The 23,770-nt window shown below is 38.8% G+C and overlaps 1 protein-coding gene across 6 annotated transcripts in view; it reads right to left on the bottom strand.

Annotated features, from left to right (window-relative positions):
* marchf8 (membrane associated ring-CH-type finger 8) overlaps positions 1-23,770 on the bottom strand; it is a 148,439-nt gene that overhangs the window by 15,426 nt on the left and 109,243 nt on the right. For 3 of the 6 annotated variants that reach the window (XM_031904973.1, XM_031904974.1, XM_031904975.1), the window contains 2 exons: positions 22,607-22,735; positions 1,119-1,169 (listed from right to left, as the gene is read on the bottom strand). In XM_031904973.1, coding sequence (XP_031760833.1) covers positions 1,119-1,169; positions 22,607-22,735 — 180 coding nt within the window. 6 annotated transcript variants of the gene reach the window in all.

Below are 23,770 nucleotides of genomic sequence, written 5' to 3' on the forward strand. Positions count from 1 at the left end.
CAGCCCCATGACTTTACTTTTTTGTTGTATGTGTGAGGGTGGTGATGTTTCACTGTGGCCTCTTGGTAAAATGTACAGTATTTTAACCTTAGGCTCATTTTAAATACACAAATATAGATAGATAAAGCTTTTGATAAATAATATTTTACATTGTTATATATTTACATGATATAGTATTTTCACATACTGACATCAAGTTCTTCCATGCAACTGGCGTTCTTCAGCTGAAGCCAAGAAACATCCCATCATACCTTAATGTTAACATTTCTTTTACACTGTAATGAGACTGATTCTCTCCCTAAATAGACACTCTCCCAATATTTCCATATCAGTGATCTAACAATAAGTTACATGGCCCCATAGTTGACTTGTGTACCAATTAGGACCCTCACTGGTTCCTCTATACTTCTGCCTCCCCTTCTAACCCCCTACTCAACTGCTGAAGGTATATTTTGTTCTTTTTTTCCTTCAAAACTTTCAAACCATGAGGGAGAGAGTGATATAATCTGCACAGAAATGCTATTTTCAGCAAACATATTCTTGAAGTGTCAGCCAGCACTATAGAAATAAGCTAAGGAATTCTCATGTGACAAGTGCAAAAAAAGATGCTGCTATGTCAGGATGTAAATTTGACAAACCTAAAATAAAATAAAATAAGACATGAGAGCAGTGCTCCAATGGTCGTGTCTAAGTTCAGAGGTACTGGCTCCTTCTCAGGGCTTCATTAACAAACTTTGGGTAAAATAAGAGGCTGAAATTTGTGGTCTTAAACAGGAAAGTGGACAGCAAAGGGGGTGCAGGTGCTGAAATGGAGCTAGGCCCAAAAGTCATGTACCAGGTCACAACTACAGGGATCAGAAGCACCCAGTACGAGAAGCCCAAGTGAGTGTTTACTCAATGAGAACCAGTCCATGGTACAATTACCAAGGACAAGAAGAGGGAGGAACATTAGTGTATACGTGCTATGCTCAAGTGCTCAAAGCTATGCTCCTGATCTCTATTTTCATTGTTTTAATCTTTTATTTAGCAGGTCCCATCAATCTCTGTTGTTCATGCCAGACTAATATAAATAAACACAGTGATGTCACGTTACACATTTCAAATATTTAAGATATTACCTTGGAAATATTGCTCGAACGGCTGACCGAATGCCCCAGAGTTTTTTCATTCTGCAACAGAAAGCAGGCAATAAGATTAAGATTGGGTACTAATAATAGACAATGAAACAATGCATTAAAGGAAAACTATTCCCTCGAACAATGCAAGTATCTATAAAAATATATCACATAAACCAATGCATATGTAAATCCCCGCTTCATCTAAATGAAATATTTCCATAAAAATATAATTTTTTAGTAGTATGTGCTATTGGGTACTCCGAAATAGAAAACTGTTTTAACCGTTTTAAGTACTTAGGGCGCCCCCCCCCCGGATCATATGATTCACAGTGCACACAAAGCATATGTTCACATACATGGTAGATCATATCAGCCAAAGAATAGACAAACCTGTATCTTTTACTCCAACACTTCCCACACATTATTTCCTGAGAAAGCTCACAGATCATCACAAAATGGCTCAAGATAAACGATGTGTGGGGCAATATTTACCAAAAAATATATTCCAGTTGGGTAAGAATTTTATTAGGTCACTTAATAGTATAGTTTTACTTTATGTTAGGTTTATAGTCTGGAATGAATTATGAACTTTTTAATACGTCTTATTGAGATACTTATGAATAACAAGGTCTTTGTGCCACCTAATAATCACAATATCACAGTACGTAATAACTTGCTAAAAATACATTAAGGGATTCTAGGATGTCAGCCAGGAAGCTGGTTCAATACCTCTCTCATCTGTAACTTATAATCTTGTTAGGCATGAGGAGAAGAGTATTTATAGAAGCTAAACCATAAATGTTAGCAAATCTGTTGCATTAAAAACTGAAGTAGATTAGAAATATACCTACAACCTGCATTGATAGAAATGGGCTAGAATGGGCGATAGGCAGTGCAGCCCAATGGATGAAGCTTAGCTTGAATATCAACTGCAATATCCCAATCTAAGCTTCTTCAGAAATATCATAATTATATTCATAATCACATATTTATATGGGCATCCCTTTAAGTATGTTATTATTGATTTTGTTCTTCCAACAAATGTTAAGATTTAATTGCATTCCTAATCTCATGTGAAATAAATAAAATCCAAGAAGGTCAACTGTATCCTGTAGGTCTCCAGCTGTCCTTGGCCTTGGCAACCCTTAGCATTCATAGCAACAAGAGGCTACTGGAGTATGCTGGGAATTACAATATGCCTGCTGAGGGACACTGGGTGCAGGAAGCTCAAACAACTGAAGGTGTATGGGTAAGACATAGCTGTGGCATTATATTTTAGTGTAAATACACTCTATATACAACATAGGGCATTACAGACATTAGATAGTGGTCTATGTGGTGCTTCAGGGTGAGGGCAGTGAGGTTGTGGAATGTCTTTCTTCCCTTTTTCAACCCAATTTAAAGGGGTTGTTCACCCTTAACTTTTAGTATCAAATAGAAATTGATATTCTGAGACAATTGCAATTTATCTTCATTTTTTACTGTTTGTGTTTTTTTTAATTATTTAGCTTAGTGTTCAACAGCTCCCAGACTGGAATGTTAGCAGCTATCTGGTTGCTAGGGCCCAAATAACCCAAGCAACTAGGCAAGTGGTATGAATGAGAGGCTGGAATTTAAATAGGAAAGGGTCTAAACAGAAAGATAAGGAATTAAAAAATAAAATTGTAGCCTCAAAGATTTTGGCTGCTAAAAATAAAGACCAACTGTAACGTTGCTAAGAATTCTACAACATACTAAAAGTTAATGTAAAGATGAACCACCCCTTTATCAATGCAACTATGCAAAACATGTGCATATTCTGTCCAGTGGTTACTCAGGGTAAGCAAACCAATGAGCAATAACGCCCAATGGCATAGCTATAAATTATATGGACCCCCCGTAATATATCTACTCTAAAACTGTTTTAAGAGGGAGCTTAAAATGAAGACACTGCTACCCTGCATTATCACACAGAGGAGAATACAGGTTGTACAGTGGATTTCTTGTCACTCAAAATGAATCCAACGCTGAATACCTTATATAGCATATATTAACATAGACTTTACAGAAAATGCCTGAGATGCCCATGTACAGAGAGACCAGAGACATCATATGAACAAATGATTGAGCAGAAAGAAATATTTTACATTATGTTCCAGAACATTTCCTTCTTTGCAGACGTTTGAGTTGAAAACTTGCTATCAGCACTTCTAATTGAAGGACATGTTGTGTTTCACTATAAATTTGCAGCCACTTTTGCTTAACATCCAATGTCGCAACCTTTGAGCTCCGAAAATGTGCAAGAGATGCGCTAGCTATTCCCAGCGTCGGATAAATGTAATTGGATGGTTCACAAGGCAACTAGCTTTTATTGCACAACTATCAAGGACCCTGCCTGAGAAGTATTCATATGTCCATCAATATTCCTGTGAAAAGAAAATAATAAAAAAAACACAAATACAAGAAGAGTATTGTAGAAATGATACCTATATTGGCTAACAATAAAAATACATTGCAAGCTTTTGGAGCTCTAAGGCCCCTTCGTCAGGCAAAATACTACAATACTCTTGTATTTGTTTTTTTTTTTTATTATTTTTGACACTGGCTAACACGATACTACAGTTTTTGTTCTGAAAAGAAAGACACACAATCACAAGTTCTCTAAAGTGTCTGTTGGTAGCCATACACCTATACTTCTCTAGTTATTACACTTAGCAATTATTGTAGGGTATAGATAGTAGCCAGGACCTGAGGTGAATACAGTGGTGTAACTAGATGTTACTGGGCCCCACAGCAAATCAGTTCTAAGGCCCAAAACATTGGCAAGTTGACCATTTGTACCAAGACATACTGAAGTAGCTCTTTAATTGGGGCCTTACTTAGCCCTCTACACTCCTGGGGACCCCTGCAAACACAGGGTCTGCTTCATCTGCAGTTAAATCCCCTGGGTGAAAAATATGCCACCAATTTGCTATGTTGAACAGAATCTGTTGTGGGATCAGGGAGTTTCCGAAGGGATTCTGTATCTGTAACAAAGCTATTCCCCTTCATCATGCTAAAAAACAGAACAAAATCATATAATGAAGACTACATTTCAGTTTTATGAGGCTAATTTACTTACATAGTTACAAGCAGATGAATATTAAGAATTAAAAAAAAAGCCATAATTCAAGGAAAAGAATCTCACAGAACAGATTTACCAACTACCAACAGCCCATAGCCTGTAACATCATTAAACTTGCATTTTTTATTAGTTATATATTTTGATGAACCGGTAACTCCAGTTGTTTAGAAATGGGTAAACAATTTGCTTTTCTACCAAAATGTCTACAAAAACACTTATACAAAAATTAAAATAGATAATACAAAATCAAACACAACCCTTGCCCCCACCACAACTGCAAAATATTAAATAGATTTTATTTACAAACATACATTTTTTGGTTTTTGCATGCTAGCTTGGATGGAAATATTGTCCCAATATTAGCGCATTATTAAACAATCAAGTATTAACACAGAGAAGCCATCATCAACTATCATAAAATGAAGCATTTATGCACAATATATCACTCATTATACTGTACAAATTCCAACTAAGTACATATAATAAATAATACATTTTGGGTCTTTATGTCACATAACATTACTAAAATTAAGATGATATTTCTATGAACAAAACTCCATGGCCATGTTACATAGCTTTCACAATTAACAGTTCCCAGCTGCTACATTGGTGGTGCAATTACAATCAAATCAGAAAGTCTTTGAATAAAGGCAAGGTGGCCATACATGGGCTGTTAAAAGCTTGGCCTGTGTATGGGGCCCTATGGGCCTGCCTGACTGAGATCTGCCCATAAATTAGGCAGATGTAAATTGGGCAGGTTTAAAAATTCAGTCAGGATGAGGAGCACATTGGGGTGCTGATAGGGTCCTTGTCCTGAAGGCCTGTATCCTGGCAATACGATCTGATTGTTTGGCCTGTTTTGTCATTGAATAGCCATCTGTACTGTGTCAAAACATTTAAACCAAACAGCGACCAACCTAACAAAAACCAATCTAGCAACACAGGCCTTCAGTTCAACAGGGAAAGGAACCCCCTCTCACAACATAGTTGGGCACAAGTGACTTAGTAGGACACTAAGTAGGACAAGCCTTCATTTTGTGGGGAGGCATTTCAGACACTAGTGTGCAGATATAATTCCATCCAGTGACTGGACGACAGTGCAGTTCAGGCACCCTATCTAATAAAGATTATAGTGTAGCTAGCTTTACCATATAATCACCACAATTAATTTCCTGCCAACTATTAGATCGTAGTTGTAACAGATGGCACAACAATAATTCCTTTGCCAGATGGCTGATGCAGAAGGATTGGATCCCAAATCAATCCTTTCAGTATCTCAGAAATCCTGTGCCATTTAGAGAATTTATATGGTGGATTAGATATGAGCTGCTCCACCTTTAGATATGAACACTTCAATCTGTGCAAATCGGCTTGCACTGAAAAACATAAGTGTCTTATGTTACTAGTGCTCCGATACTCTAGAAACACATACATACAATAATACTTTACTGCAGGAAGCCTATGGATCTAGTGATCCTAAACAGATGAGGTTTAGGTTCTTGGCAAAAAATACCATGAGATGGCATCTTTCCATATGCTAGACACTGTGTTGGCCAGCGCATTTTTTTTAGAACAACGTCTTTCTTTTAAATACAGCTCTCTGTATATATCTCGAGAAAGACGTTCTGATCTAAGTCAGAGGCACCATGTGCCTCTGCACCTGTTGCAGAACTATTATCCCCAGCACCCATGGAGCACAGCAGCAGGAGCCTGAGAGGCCCACACTGATCACCCTTCATCTAACCTCTCCTTAGCAGTACTAATAATTCACTATTTTATGTCATGCTGCCAGTATGGATCTAACCCTGTGTGCGTCAGTGACTCAACACTTCCACATTTAGCATTTGCTTTTCTCTTAGGCAAAGAGTAATTAGACCTTTACATTTTCATGTTGGTTTAGATGCAGATGTTGAGTCGAGTGCAGAGCTTCATTTATGCGGCATAGGCAATTAACCTCAGTTAAAGTACATCATTTTAATTGCAAAAGGTTTGCATTTAAAAACCAGCCCATGGGAATTTACAGTTTCAAAAGCCCACCATGTCTTTCCGCAATTTATACATTCAAAGCCTCTAATTAATTTTACATTCTGCAGATAAAATAACCATCTTAAAACAACAGGTAGTTGCATTTAATCACCAGCGGCCCATTATTTCTTATACCACCTAATTAATTTTGTTGGCAGAGTGAAAGGGGAAAATGAACATTCTTGGTATAAATATTAAAGCTAACAGTTCCAGATTTTTCTCTCCTTAAATCTCATATTGCCTCTGCCTCCCCAAAACACAAATAATAACAAATAACAATCATAATTCATTTATCCAATCTGTGTAATGTTACCACAACAATAAAAGTTTCCTGTAAGAGAGGGGGAACAATAGAGCGAAACAAATGAAGTGAGTAATAAAAGTAGGCCTTAAGGTAAGAAGGATAATAACAAAACAGATAAAAAAACAACATATTGTAGGCCCCTCTGTATGATCAAATCGTTGGCCTAGCTAGGAGAAAATAGCCCCATTGTGTGGGTGATAGGAATGCCATCTTTTTCTATCATCTATACCAGCCAGGTGGGGTGGCCAAGCGTGGAATCTGAAGAGGATTTGGTGAGAACAGAAGCTAGAAAGGGAAGAATGGTGCAGGCTGGGGGCGTATCAGTGACGGGTGGGCCGAATAGACAAATTATTACAAATTTACCTGCAAATACATTGCTCGTAAATTTGCAATTTCAGCCCTGGCCTTGGCCCAGATCTGCTTGTTTGGCAAGTACTGTACTGAGCTACTGAGATCTCACAGGCATTTGGAGACTATATACATAGCTGCACTCACTTAGTGAAAAAAATACCTGGGTGCACACCACAAAACAGTAATACAGAATGTCATATAAAGTAGGGTACTAACAGGGCTTTAAGATTATGGTGAAAGGAAAAAGGTTATTTGTTATTATTTTTCACCACAATCTTGAGCTCTGAGTTCCCTGCTTTATATGACTGATATATATATATATATATGTTCTGTGGACATGCAGAATCATCACTGAGTCTAATAAACGTATACCAAGAAAATGTTATTGTTTATTATTTTTAGGATCTCTTATATACTATTCCAAGTAAAATATTCTTCATCTTTTAGCTTCAGGAAATTAAATTACAGAGTTGTCAAACATATTTATAACAATAGAAAACTCAAAATGATGGGAAATTTGCCAATCTGATTTCCAGTTAAATGCTGGACAAAGATCAAGTGTATTTTCATCAGAACATTCCACGTCCTTTGTTTAAAAGGCTAAACTTTGAGACTCTGGTCCCTGCCATGTATTAAGTATGTAAGTACAATTCCTGTGAGTACTCCTATTTTTGCTACATTGATATACATTATACACACACATGTATACACATAATACATGCCCTTAACATTACACTTTAATGATTCCAAATATGTTACCCTGTAAGACACTTGCACAACGTAAACTATGGCCTTACAGTTTCTCTAAAGGTGGCCATACATGTAGCGATTTGCGATCTTCCATGCGACCGGTGGTCAAAACCTTTTAACCTGGGCGATCGGCGAGTCGATATCCGCAGCCTTTTGCGATATCGCTCAGCTCGTTGAGCTGCCATACACGCACCGAAACAAAGTTTCATATGATATTATCGGTGCGTGTATGGCCAGCTTTACATGAGAACCAAGCAAATGCACGCACATCTTAACATGAAGCATTAATACATGCATCAGTGAACAGCAATCACAGAAAAAAAGGGAATCTGCTTGAGTCTAATCAATGTGAAAATGGCAAATCTGAAAAAATAAATGGAGAATCCCCATTATTAAGTGATATATAACAGGAAACATCTCTAGGTGGGCTATACCTTTTAGGCAATTCCTTTTTAACCTGATTCCACTGTAACACCCTGCCACCCCATAATCCTTAAATCTTTCTTTCCAAATCTTCGTAGCATCTACAGCGCTGATGTACTGTACAGGATCTCCGCATAGGCCCCATGTATTAGTGGGTAGCTGCGGAGAAAGCAGGGCTTTCTAAAACCAAGGGACCATAGGTAGGAAGCCCCTAGGCCAATTGCTATAAAATAAAGGGGACAGATCCCTTTACTTTATAACAAATGTAGGAGTATAATTGAAACACACTTTAGTAGACGTATAGAACAGCACACTGGTATATTAAAGTATCATACTTGACTAGACTAAATATTTCTAACTAAACCATACCCCTGAACATGTCAGGCTACAACAAATTGCTTTTTGTATAACCTTGTTAGGATTACCAGATGACCATGAGACCTTTGGAAGGTAACAAGAAAGAGTGTAGGAAGAAGAAGAATGGATAATGTGAAATCCAAAACATTCTACTGAAAGAAGAATTAGAAAACACCCTACTTACTATTCATCTGTGTATATACTGTATGCTCAAAAGGAAATAATTCATATCAAACCATTCTTCTAGCAGAAAAAGTGACAATACTGATTGAAAAGTATGTCTGTAAAGTAGGTGGTTGCATGGTGTGCCACCACAACATAAAAGGTGAGCAGTACACATGGCTCTCTAGGGTTAGAGGACATATGCAAAGGCCCCCCTTATTCTCCATTCTGCCAGCCTTGACATACCAAAAAATAACTGATAAATATACAGGTATGGGATCCCTTATCTGGAAACCCATTATGCAGAAAGCTCCGAATTACAGAAAGTCTGTCTCCCATAGACTCCATTTTAGTCAAATAATTCAGAATTTTAAAACTGATTCTCTTTTTCTCTGTAATAATAAAACAGTACCTTGAACTTGATCCCAACTAAGATATAATTAATCCTTATTGGAGCCAAAACAATCCTATTTTGTTTAATTAATGTTTTATTGATTTTTTAGTAGACTTAAGGTATGGAGATCCAAATTAGAGAAAGACCCCTTATCTAGAATACCCTTGGCCCCGAGCATTCTGGATAACGGGTCCTATGCCTGTATTTCATTGTTAGATGCACAGTGTGGTGTAATTATGACTTTTTAAAGCATAATAACTAAAACTTAAAGGAATGTTTTTATCTGCCAAGCAGATCCTCGTCCCTCTTCCTCTGCTTCCTGCTTTGGAAGTGTTACATAAAACTATATCTACAGCTGCAATTGTTTTAGTTACAGCACTTTGTGAAAATGTGGCAAATAGGTTAGGCACCCGGAGACAGAACTGCAGATGGGTATAGTAGCTACTGCAGAGCAACTGGCTTACCAACAGAGGAAACAGAACCATCCTTATTTTACTTTCATTATGTATCCTTGTATAATCTTGGTAAACTAAGCAGAAGAAATTATTGTAGATTTGATCAATTGGTACTCCAGCTATATCCCTTCTCCTAAATCCAAGGTCAATATGTAGCCATACCCTGGTAAATTAGGTAATGCTGGTATGGCAATTAGAAGGAAACAGCGCATTACCTTGAGCAACTCCACAGAAAAGAGCATATATTTATAAAGCATAATGGCCATACACGGGGTTTGACATTCAAAGCAAAAAGAAACAAGAAATCCTCCATTAGTTCACTTCAAATATCAATCTAGGATGGTTTCAGCCAGTGTTATCAAGTACAATCCGACTCTAATAACACAGTTACTATGGTCATGCTGTAGAGTAAAAAACCCTTATTCCACCAAGAAATGGTGAGTGAATTGGTACCAAGAAAATATCCAGAAAATAGTCACATCCAGAAGGCAGAGCTATTCATTTGTTAGTCCAAAAAGCTAACAGTAAAATGGGTCATTGTAAAATGCCATAAACTGGTTTTTGTTTCCCTTTGGTATATGCTGACTGCCGTACTACGTGTTTTTGACTGTTCATGAGCATCAGGGATAATGTACTGTACTATCTAAAGAAATGGGTTCTCAGGGAAATATAAATAATGGCAGAAATGCTTTTTTTTACAACCACATTTAGGATATGAAGACTTTTGAGGATTTTAACAAACTGATAAGTTCACAGGGAAGGTGTTTCCTTTTAAACTCCTTTGGATACCTACAAAATTTCCTTTGATTTGAAAATAAAAGCAAGCGGAAATGCCTCCCTTCTGTACAAGACGTCACTACTGTAGGACAGATAAACCAGAATGTCGTTTTTATCAGAAAAACAAAAGGTTAAATGTTGTGCTATATCACAGCAAAGCATTTAAAAGGTTATTTAGGGACAGATTGATCGAAATGTGAGATTACAGCAAACCACAGAAAAATTCACCAACTTGATATTCACTCGTATGGGATATTTAGAAGCGTATTTATTTATCAATAAGGGAAGAGGTCACTCATTGATAAATACGCATCTACAAATCCCATAGGAATGAATAGAAAGTGGGTCATTTTTTCTGTGGCGCACTCTAATCTCATATTTTGATAAATCGGCCCCTTAGCGTATTGCTTTTAAGTAAAGAAAGTTAATGTAGTGAATGTTAGTCTTGTACCATGCTTACTATATATTATAACAAAAGGTTGTCACCTTCATAATAGAATTGATCAGCAAAGTAATAAAAAGTGCTGCCTTGATCTGATCATTTGGTCAAAGGTCAAATCTCCCTCAATCTGTACAGCGGCATACCTGGATGTAAATTAGCAAAATTATTTAAGGTTCTACTATTTCAAGAAGTTTACAAAAATAGATTTAGAAATTGCTAAAGATTCAAGGCCCTACAGGGGCCTCTATACCCCTAGGCCAGTCACACAGTCTGTTCATTGTTACACCCCTGTATCCAGCCATGCACTTAAACAGCCAATGAGACAGGATAAATCCAACCCTAAATTGTTCTCTATGCCAGAACAAAAGGTACAGCAGCCCAAATTCAGCAGTCCAGTGATATTTTACTGCCACCCGGTAAGGTACTTACATGTCACTGATGTCTGTAGTTCACAGCCAAAATGATTTATCTACCCCCCAAGAACACATTTCCAAAAATCCCATAAGAATGAATAGAGAGCGGGTACATTTTTCTGTAGGGAGCTCTAATCTCACATTATGATAAATCTGCCCTTTAGGCCTATGAATGCACCAAAAAACTGCAATCCAGAATAAGGGAAATGTCAGTAAGGAATGCAGGACACTGCATAGGGTGCAGCTGCTTAAAAGTAGTGGAAATACTGTTAGAAGCACAAGCTGCAGATGTATATTGCTGGCAGGGTTCTTTGGCTGGGCTCCACAGCTTAATGTTTCAGGATATGTTTTCAGTTTTAAATGCAAAGATTCTCCAGACGTTGATTGATGATGCCGTACTCATCTAATATAAATGAAGCCTAAACTTTTTTCCCTTTGGTGTCCAAATCAGCAATCAACACCGGTACATACAACACCAAACTTTCATTAAAGGAAGCTGTGGATCCTGTGGCTTACATTTCTTTTCTCCATTACTGTAACAAAATAGATTCAGTTGCACTTAAACCTAATAAAGGTAATCAACGAGTATTGATCTTTACATTTACGAAGTCCCTTGAAATCTTCTGAACATCCTCTTTGGTTTGGACTTGAGCACAAATCCTTTACTGTATTTGCTGCAAACAGCATTACAGCTGGGTTTGTGTTATTTATTGGTGTACATAAACGGAAATGATCGACATCCCAAGTGGAATTTACACTCTGGATACTCCCAAGTAGTTTGAATGGCAGGGACTTTTAGTGACAACAACAGCTTACTGTGCAGATCCTAGATAAGGTGGGTAAATAAGCCATAAAATAGGAAAGCCTGAGGCTAGCCATCTTCACTTGTACCAATGTCTTGCACTCAGCAGAGACAAAATAGAAATGAAAGCAGAGTCCTGCAGAGGGGAGATCTGCAGCCTAGGGTATGTGGGTTTTATTTAATAAATATAAGTTTTAGTATAATGTAGATATATTCTAAAACTGAATCTTTACGTTCTGTATTTTCTTTCCTGAAGAGCTATTTTCCAAATAGTTACAATGAGACCGCATTATACAGATACATGGGGCTTCTTCTGCAGAATTATACATGCCAATGTGTTTTAATAAAAAATAAAGTCAAGTAAAGCCTACTAATAAACATGTTCAATTTTAATCTTAATGTAGTTGCCTTTTAGTGAGGGAGTCTGCTAATTAAAAATATGCCTTCATGCATACATTGAAATGGTGTATGAAATCATTATTCAGTCTTCTTTCATTGTGTCTAACAATGATCCTAACTAATTGAATGTATCCTTTTTGGAGCCAAATCAATCCTACTGGGTTTAATTATATGTTTAAATTAATTTTTGGTAGAAGTATGAAGATCCAAATTATGAAAAGATCCCTTATCTGGAAAACCCCAGGTCCTGAGCATTCTGGATTAGGGATACACCGAATCCATTATTTTTGGGTTCTGCCGAACTCCGAATCCTTCATGAAAGATTAGGCCGAATACCGAACCCTAAGTAAGGGTTAAATAGAAGTGTGCACTTGAAAATTATTTTATTGCTGTATTCACGTGACTAAAAATCATTTTTCAGATTCGGTTCAGCCAGACACCTGGATTCAGCAAGGGTGGTCGAGGTCAGTGCGGCGGCTGCCCAAAGACAATTTGAAAAGCAGTGTACAAAGTATAGTGCACTATTATACTTTGTACATTTGTATATAGCGTGTATATAGACAGTCAGATTTTCTAGTTCTCAGATTAACGATTATATGGTTAAGCATTCGTCTGATGAATATGTTAATATGCCATGCACGCATAACTGTGTAAAAGATATCATCACTTTGGATGATTTTTGCTATGCTTTGTTGTGATCTTGCAGCATACAGTGCTCTCCCAGTGGGATTTCTTTCATATAAAAGTATACTTTGCTGTGTATTACAGCACTTTTGTTTTGTGTCTTTATGGTCACAAGGTACTGCTACAGCAATAAAATTAGGTGCCAATTGGCTGCTGTCATTTCATGACATTCCTTTGGTTATTTCCCAACCCTTCAAAATAAAGCCATCATTTAACAAAAATGATCTGTGCGTCCCATCCACTGACAGATTTCATTGTTTCATGACTGAGATTTTTCAACCTGCCCTAATGACTGTTGGGATGTGGTCAGAGCGATCGTAAATTTTATAATTGTTCTCAGCCCACCAATGCGGCAATAAGTAGACAATTTTATTGGATAGTAACTAAAATCGGTCATTTCACAGGATGACGTCTGCCCATGTTTAGCCACCCTTAGACAGCCTGTTAGCTAATATCCAGATCTGATTGCAAACATGAAGAAATGTGTTTGTTAGTACATAGCAACCCACAACATCCCGCTACTATCACCAAGGCCAGATTCAGACATGTTTTCATTATATATGGTTTAGACTTTATCACAAGGCATTTTCAACCCATTAAAAATTCCAGTAATAACAAAGACAGTAGGGGTCATTTACAACAGCAAGTGCAGTTGCGTTACCGCACTTGTATTAAAATGTGGTCCATGCACTTAGCTGCACTCAGAGCTGCTCAGCACGGAGCACCCTCAGCAGCGCATACAGAATAATGCCAGACTGACTTCCACGCAGCTGTGTTAATTTTGGCAAATCGGACAAAGTTGCTTCAGGCACATAGTCCCCTTGCTACCGCAATGATGCTAGAGTTCCGGGAAAAAATGCTGCATTGTGGGGGAAAAAATGTGGCGACTCCACTAAAATTTGAACTTTGCTCACTGAACTTGGTGCTAATGCCAAACAGGAAGGATTCTTGGCTTGTGGGCCCCTTAGCTACACAAATCTAAATGTTGTGTCTGTACCCAGACCCATTTTGCTGGCCCTGGTGCAGGAATAAGAATTTGGGCTAAATCTGCTTGCATATGCACTCATGTGGTGATTTGTGCTAAGTATGCCCCTGGGGTGAAGCATTGCCTCCCAGTGCAGGCATAACAATCAGATTTTTGATGTGTAGGGGTGGATTCTCAGCCTGCGTTTATCCACAGGCCAAGAATCCACCCTCTGTGGCACTAGCCCAAAGCACAAAATCTACATGATTGCCCATTGTCCTTTTGATCCTATGAAATAAATTTCCTACAGTTCCATTGGTTGGTGAAGGACAACTCTGACTAACCAATTAGCCAATAGGCAGCTGAGAATGATACTTGGTATAGCACAGCGCTAGGACACCTTCTCTAGCTAATTAAATTATTTACTGTAGCTCTTGTCACTCAATAAACTCTTATACAAATAAAAGTAAGCAAACACAGACTCACTCTCACAAGGGAATACCCGATACAGCAGAGAGAGTTCATCATCCCAGTCAAGGGGAACAAAAAGACTGCATGCAAGTTATTTGTGAGATGGGGACATGTACTTGGCCCGGTAATCATCTTTCCTGCTTATTATCTTGATTTGACTGGAAAGGAGTAAGAGTGGAATCATATGACAATATGAAGCTGCCCTGCTCATGACTTTAGCTGGAAATCCCCAAAGCGGTGCATGATTCCCAAGAGCCTACAGCACTAAGGGCAGTGCTGCCATGGTAACGTGAGACATCGGAGATGATTAAAACAATGCATTTAACAATAACATGTAAAAATACACAGTCAGCGGCTATGTCCAATCAGTCTAATGACTAAGGTCATAAACTTGCGTGTGATGTCATACATTGTAGCTGGGGTTAACAGATGTCACAATGTCAAGTAGAATTTATGTGTGCGTGTATATATATATATATATATATATATATATATATATATATATACTGAGAGTACCCTGGAGCTACTGCCTGGTCAGATGGTGGTGGTAGCTCCAGGCCCGGATTTGTGGAAAGGCCACAAAGGCATTTGAATTCAACGCAAGGTAAAAAAAATAAAAAACCCTGTGCATGCGTGTGTTGGTGCGCGTGTTTGATGCCGGGGAGAGGGCGGGATGTTGGGTGGGGCTACGAGTGGCCCAGGTGTAGGGGCGCCTGCAGTTTAAATCCGGCCCTACGCATATATTGACAGAAGTATCTTTAATAAGGAAGTGCTTTAATAAGGCCACTTCTTGCTGCATGCGAGACCATTCACAATGTTTAGCAAATGCAATATCCACAAATTCTAAAGAACAGCACTTCTTGTATATAAATATATAAAATGTATCTACCAAGGAAAGTGACATGGCAGCTCCACCTCCCACCAATATAAAATATGCAGAAACTGACTATTTGTGCATACAGTAATGACACTCCCATTTCAGGAAGATATAAAAATAGGAACCATTCATAAGAACAATTTTCCCCATTATTTGTTTATTACTGCAAGCAGAAGTAGTTGACATCACACTATTCCCCTTGTGCCGTGGTTGCCAGGATAAAAGCAGCCGGTGTCAGAGTGAGAACTGTCTCTGAGGAGCACCCAGTGAGGCACTCGCCCAGCCTTACATCACCTCTCCTAACAAGCTGAAAACCCAGGATGATAAGGATGTTGCTAGGCACCTTGCACACATGTGCTGAGTAATGGAATCCAGTAAATGGTTCTATGTGGTATGGATGTAATCTGTAAGCATTTTAGTAACTTCCCTGCTTTACAAACAGATCAGAATGAAGCATTTGTTAATTTAAATTAAAACCCTATAACAATAGCACACGTTTTCAAGTGATAGCGACACATTCCAATTTTAACAGGAACATGTTACTATGCCTACATAAACCCTAGCACTGTTAATACTTTCCCACCCCCCTTGGATTCTGGCATGGCTTAAAGTTGAGCAGCTTTCTGGTTTATGTTGCACTGTGGGGTCAGGGTAATGTTCTGTTTTTCCTCTCTGTGCCAAATTAGAGAGGCTTCAGAAGGGATTTTTTGCCTTCCTCTGGATCAACTAGCAGCTAGGCAGGTTATATACAGGCATAAAAGGTTAAACTTGTTGGATGTGTTTCAACCTAATTTACTATGTAATCTCCACATGAGCCATCACCCTTAAAGTTATGTGGGAACAGGCTCACTATTATTTGGCCATAGACACAGATGACCTTATTGCACTGTTAAAGGAACAGTAACACCAAAAAATGAAAGTGTATAAAAGTAACTAAAATATAATGTGCTGCTGCCCTGCACTGGTAAAAGTTGTGTGTTTACTTCAGAAAGTCTACTATAATTTATATAAATAAGCTGCTATGTAGCCATGGAGGCAGCCATTCAAAGGAGAAAAGGCACAGGCACATAGCAGATAACAGATAAAAAACTATTGTATTCTATAGAACTTATCTGTTATCTGCTATGTAACCTGTGCCTTTCTCCTTTTTTCCAGCTTGAATGGCTGCCCCCGTGGCTACACAGCAGCTTATTATATAAATTATAGTAGTGTTACTGTAGCAAACACACCAGTTTTACCAGTGCAGGGCAACAGTGCATTATATTTTTATTACTTTAAAGCTCTTTCATTTTTTAGTGTTACTGTTCCTTTAAATTCATTCAGGTAAAGTGAGATCCCAAGCCTAGCCCCTCTCTCTTCCTGCCTCATCCTTGCTCTAAGACAGGAATCCCCAACCTTTTTTACTCATGAGCCAGACACAGACGTAAAAACTTTGGTGAGCCACACAAGCATGAAAAAAATTTCTTTGGGGATGCCAAATAACGGCTGTTATTGGCTATTTGGAATCCCCATGTGGACTGCTAGCCTGCAGGAGGTTCTCCATGGAGTAAAACGGTGTCTGTGTGCTTCCAAAACTTGCCTCCAAGCCAGAAATGTAAAAATAAGCACTTACTTTGAGGCCACTGGGAGCAACATGAAAGGGTGTTGGTGAGCAACATGTTGCCCCCGAGCTACTCGTTGGGGATCACTGCTCTAAGAAGATGCATTTCAAATGGTCTGTACATACTGAAAGGATAACAATTATATTTGTTTATTTTAAAATTGAAATGTTGTCTTAAGGCACAACACTCTAAATTGCAGAAAAAAACCTGTATTCTAGAAAACCACAAAACTGCATTGTACCTATCCATTCTATACCTGCACCAGGTATGTGTAAACTGAAGCCCTGCCAATGTTGCTGAACTAAGACTATTACAACAGTTTCTCCTATACAGGTATGGGACCTGTTATCCAGAATGTTCAGGACCTGGAATGGACCCAGAATGTACTTTCTGATCACCATACCTTAAGGCTACTAAAAAATAATTTAAGCATTAAATAAAGCCAACAGGATTGTTACCCCCCAGTATAGATCCATGCAGTTTAAGGTGGAAATACACGGGCAGATTTCAGCTGCCGATTCGGGCCCTTTAGAGCAATTCGGCAGCTTATCTGTGTAGGGGCACTTCCAATGGGCCTACCTGACTGATATCTGGCCTAAAATTGGGCAGGTTAGATTTTCCATCAGATTGGGGACTGTATTGGCTTGTTGATGCGGCCCTCGATCCAATGCCACTTATGCTCGCCATTGTAATTCAAACGTTATTTCTATTGAATTAGCCTGATATCGCCCTGTTTAGGTGTATGTGTATGGCCACATTTAGTTACTATCAAATACAAGCAACTGTTTTATTATGACATAGAATAAAGAAATCATTTCTTAAAAATAGAATTATTTTGATTAAAATGTCTATGGGAGATACCCTTCCAGAAATTCAGGACTTTCTGGATAATGGATCCTATACCTGTACTTGGAATATGGCACTGAAGAAAAAGAAACAGAAGTTACTTTAAACAAAGCCTATATTTCCTGCATACAGTGGAATACTGCAAATAAGAATTCAATTGTGACCTATGTATCTGATTAATCTTTAGCTGTCAAAGGGGCACATCACCTTAAAAACATCTGACTTGGTTGGTAATTTCACAGTTCACATCAGGACATAGGTTACAGAGAGTTAATCAGTCTATTTTACTGTAAATCACTTATTTACACTCCAGGTTAATCATATAAAGACTAAATCATTAAGACACATATCTAACTTATTAATAAAAATATTGTGGCCCCACATGCCGCAGTATCTCCCTGCCAGTTATCCATGCTAGTAACCTAAATCTTTCTTCACCTCTTCTGTCTGGGGGAAACCATATGAAGGGGCTGAGTGAGATTTGGTAGGTTATCAGGAATCTAGAGAATGGCAGAATTAGGGCAGTAAAATGAAGGAAATCACTATTGATCACTTCCCATTATAGTCGATAAGAACTGTCACGTACAATAGCACACAGACCAGATGCACTCTTGTGAATGTGTCAATCCTTGTTTACTGTAATGGGAAGAGAACTGCCATGATTCTTTAGACTTGGATCTTGGGAAACTTAGGAAATACAAATGTGGTGTTTTGGCACCATTTTATAACTTTAACTGCGATGGGGTCATTGGGGATATAATAAAGAAAGCACAGTTTAAAATTCACAGGCAAGTTACCAAAAGTTGCCCTCAATGAGTCAAATTAGTAATTTATTGGCAAGTAACACAAAATACCCATAAGAATCCACTTCACTACCAACTACTTCTGTGCTGGATAAGATGGAAAGTAGAGGGGAAGGCATTTAAAGCACAGAACATCTCTACTACACCCAATGAGCTGCCGTGTGCCCATATAAGACATTGTGTGGCATAAGGGCACTTTTCCAGTGGGTGTTAGCAGGAAGAAATCTCTGGCACACCAGCTAAACCCACACTACAGCGTGGGTTAGACCGAGCGCTGGCGATTTCTTTCTGTGTTTTGTGTACAAATTGTAGCCAAATTTTGCTTCTAGCTGCTATGTAGCCTTTAAACCAATGAATCACGTTCATGTGTGTGCTAATGAGCTGGGGCTTAAAAGCTCCCTGCTTTTCCACTAGAGCCTTTTTGAGCTAAAGGTAGGTGCAATAGGTCTTACTACTCAGTCACATTGTTTGCTGGGGGACTTTATTTTAATTGCATCACAGACTCAAAGTCATTAGACAGTGTAGGACTCACGTACAATGAGGGGCCTTGACGTGGCACGTGAGCTTACATATTTTGGCCAAAGTGTGGTACTAACACCTCATTTTTTGTAAAAATTATTTTTAAAGGCAAACTAAGCACTGGCAACTTTCTTTCTCTTTGTGTATAATTAATGGCTTTTTATTGTTTATAGCAGCTGGCCAACTCCAGATTGTGGGTTAGACCGAGCGCTGGCACAATAGTGTGTTTCTAGCAGCTGGTCAACACTACAGCGTGGGTTAGACCGAGTGCTGGCGATTTCTTTCTGTGTTTTGTAAACCAAACACCTTGCTGGGAAGGTTTAGGATTTAGAACACCAAATTGTGGACATTGTGTGGTATGTTCATTTTAAAAGCAATAACAGGCACTCTTCTTACTAGTGGGATACCTTTAGGTGCTAAATGGCGCTGTCACAGCCTAAAGGCTATACTTAATGCCTCCCTAAGGTGGCATTAAGTACAGTACTGATGTGTGCCAGAATGAGCTAACAAAAAGAAAATGAATGTAACCCTCTTGCAGATTGTTTAATGACCATTCCTATAATAAAAAAACAGCACTCCTTAAACAAAAAACACAGAGTTGTTTTTTTAATAAAATGAGTAATATCTTTGTATGCAGTAGAAGCTTTCCCAACATTACTTGTAGATAAGATAGGTTGTCCAGCAATGATACAATTTTAAAAATGTCTGACATTAGTAAATATCAATCACTTAAAGTGATAGTGTCATCAGAATGTGTGTGTTTGTATGTACATGTAATGTAAGTACATGTACCTGAGAACCACAGGTAGGGGTAGTATATAGAAGGAGCCAGTGCTCACAACAAAGAATGTTGTACTTATTCTGACCCACCTGCTTGTCTGTGCACACAGTTTTAAAAACTATGCACAAAATATTATTTATGTGCATACACCCCCCCCTCAAAAAAAATGTAGTAAATAAATGTAGTAAATAGGAGGCTGTCAGGAGAAGCATGTGGGTGGCCCCTGGAAACCACACAAATGCCCCTTACTGCCGTGCTATTCATTAAGTGCTGATTGCAAGGCACAGTGGGAGCCGAAGTGCCATTGGCAAGCGAAGGGCTTGAGCCTACCCTAGATAAATGAGCTTCATTGTTTCAAAAGACAGAAAAAGGTGCAACTACTTTTTATCTGAAAAGTTCATTTACACTTACTACACTGCTGCCTGGGGAGGTCTTTGTCTAATTAAACTGGTAAGGCTATGAGCTCTGGCTGAGGCAGGACAAAGCAGTGAATTTCTAAAATAGGTAAATTTGTAAAAATAGAACCTTTAACTTGACACTAAAAAACCTTGCATCATAAGGACAAAGACATGTAGTTTTTATTGCCTCTACTAATGAAAATGCAACAGCTGCCATAGCCCTTAATGCTTGTGCAATATATTAGGATACAATTTAAAAAAAAAAAAGGGGGGGGGGGGTCTGTGTCACAAAGGGATGCCTTTAAAGCTGACATTGTTAGTTGCTTTTTATCTCTCAGACAGAATAGGTTACAGTGTTCTGTGATTTGCCACCAACAATGAAATGTCTTCACACGTCCAAGTACAACGAACAATAGTGAATTTAAAAACAATGGCATGAGAAAGAATGAGCATGACACACAATTCGTTTATCCAGTCTGCCAAGTCAGCCCACAATCTGCATTTTCCATTGATCTAATTAGCCACATACTGATTCTGAGCTGCTGCTGCTGCCGTACATGGGACTAGCAAACTAATGACAGCACTGAGTATGGTTGCTAGGAACAAAGACGAGACTAGACTTGCACCTATTGTCTCTACTTGCTATTGTTTGTGAGGACACCGAGACTTTATCCTGATGTAGCACATACATCCAGATACGGCCACCCAAACGAAACAATTCACTGATTGGATAAAGCCCCACGGATGCTGTCTCCTAGTGAACAGCAGAATTAAGCGCCCAAGGATACAGAGAAGCATAAGCAGACAAAAGCCAAACTGTACAGAGCACAGGAAAGCACATACTGCTTATAGAAAACATTATGTGTGACATCAAAATTTCACAATCAGTGTTTTTTTTTAATAAAAAATATTTGTTAAACTTTTCCAGTCTACACACTTATTACACTGATTATACAGCTATCACATAAAATGAATGAATCTGCTGTTTGTAGGATGACAAGAGCTGTAGTTCAACAGCATCTGGATGGGATAATGCATTATTATTTAACACTGGTATCTTTAGCACAGTTATACCATTATAAGTTTTATTATTGCACAGTTCTGAAATCATGTGTGTTACAGTCATTAATGTAACCCCACAAACATGTTATAAGAGCAATGCTAACCAACCTGCATGCTTCCAGCTATTTTTGAACTGAATCTCCCAGGATGCACTTTTACGCTTTATCTTCCATTTCCCACTTTAAGGATGATAACTATTTATTTTTAATTTATAGAGGAAACTAATGCATATATACGCAAGATTCAAGTGTTTGTGTCATGTGATCCCTTTTCTTTAGAATCGGAGTCCACAGAACAAAGCACCCAAATTGCCTTCAGCACGGGAAGTGGCACCCTGTGCAATTTTCCTTTCCTCTGCCCACATAGAGAGATACATAGAGAGAATAGCCTTAGAGTGGTTATCAGTTGCCATGTCAGTTCTAATCTTCCAGGCGATGCACCCTACACAAGCCCCAGTATGACACTTGCCAGTGCCCCTTCTCTAGGGCAGCTAGTGATCCTGCAAGGAAGCCTTGTGCACATGTAATAATCCCCTGCAACCATGTGATCATCAATCGTCTCCCATGGGATTCACACAAAGCTATTTCTCCATGCTGCAGTGATGTCATTATTTTTTTCTATGTTGATAGCATCTAAAGCAGGACTTAGCCCGTATCCCACCAGGTGAGCGCTACATAGATCTTCCCTATCAGGTCCCAAACACACAAGTGAGACAAATCCCAGCCTGGCTTTGCAATGCTGACATACAGGGGCCGGGACACACACACTCATCTACAGACAAAGCAGGGTCAATATATCTTTAGTGAAATGGAATGATGTTGCTTGCCAGCAAATAACACAGAACAAAGAGTCTTTGTTTATAAGATGCCATAGGAATCCCCAGAGATCCACACTGCCAGCGGTGCACATCCCTACTGATATTCCACACACACAGACAAGTGCATCCCATATCATATCCCGTATCATATACACTTTCCTTTCACTTACTGTTTATTTGATTAGGAAACAAAACATGCAGGGTATTTGCAAACATGAACAGGCGTGCATGTGAGTAGGAGTATATAGCATCTATAAATGCACAGTACATGTATGTCTAGACGTCATCTGCTTATACTGTGGATTTTGCATGAATAACACTGCTTATGGTATCCCTGTATACTATAATAAAGGCTACAATAAAGAACTGAGCAGCATTACTCTGGTTAAACAGCTGCTGAATCTTAGGCCCCCCTATGTAGACACACACAGTTATTGTTCCCTTATGCTTAGCAATATTAAATAATAAATCAAAGAGCTTTCTCTGCTGCTGACAAAGCATTCCCTACCTGAAGCTTCATTTTCCAGCACGAATGCATCAGTGTATCCTTTTTAGAGATTCCGACTCTCGCATGACTCCAGTAATCCAGCCTAACGGGATGAGGTCTGAGCACATCTGCTGCTTGCCCTACATTTGCCTGTAGAGGGATAGGAAAAAGTTGACTTGCCTGGGCTTGTTATAGCCCCACTAGGGTTAACAGAGAGGATAGTGGCCAGAGCGCTTCCTCCAGCTGATTCCAGGGAGAAGAGGCAATGGATTAATAATTGATGTGCTCTCTTTATCCTCCTTCAAGCCCTGCTGCCCCCGCCTCCAGCTAGAGAGCTCAAATACTACACAGGGCTGGAGGGAGCTGGGAGAATACAAGCAGCCCTGTGAGCGCAATGGCAGCAGGATTGTGAATGCCGCCCCATCCACATTTACCAAGGACGGGCATTGTGCTTGCTCTGCCCTACATGGAATCCCCTGCTGTTGTATTGAAAATACCGGCTTAAACATAAAATGTTATTTCTTCACGCAAAAATAAGGAAAAAGGAGGAAATGTCATTTTGCTTCCCATCTGATTTCCCAACATCTTTTTTAAAAAAATGTTATATATTCTAGAATATACTAAATATTTCAGTGAAGGCTGCGGTTTTCACAATTGCGCCACATAATTCTGCTTTAGCATTTCCACATCATTTCTTGCTAGCTGCTTTTGCTATTTTTATCTGTTATTGCTGTGACAATTCTGAAACTCTGTTTCCCATATGATTTCCCTGACTTCCCCATATAGAGACATTGTCAGTAAAGGACATTAGGGGCAAGCTCCGCTGTAGCTCATCCCCAAAGGTCATGCAGCAGTATCAACTGGAATAGGACATTCAAGATTGGTTAAAGCCATTTCAGAAAATGCTATTTGCTGAGTGTCTCTAAATGCATAGGCTGCTGTGCTGCTTTATGGCGATCATTGCTTTCCAATAAATAACACAGTCCTGTATATAAGTAATTAATGCTGACTTTCAAACAAAAACTGGTGGCCTGTCTATAAACCCGTAGGTCTGAATGCACTGAAGCCATTATGAAAGTTACTTGCTACTAAACACCAGTGCACACAGACTCAGGGGGAACCCTCTTCTCCTCCAAGATATTACGGTTTTCCTCAGAGATGCTATTGGCCATATATTATGCCCTG

Source organism: Xenopus tropicalis, chromosome 7 (assembly GCF_000004195.4).
Source record: "Xenopus tropicalis strain Nigerian chromosome 7, UCB_Xtro_10.0, whole genome shotgun sequence".
NCBI classification, from domain to species: domain Eukaryota; kingdom Metazoa; phylum Chordata; class Amphibia; order Anura; family Pipidae; genus Xenopus; species Xenopus tropicalis.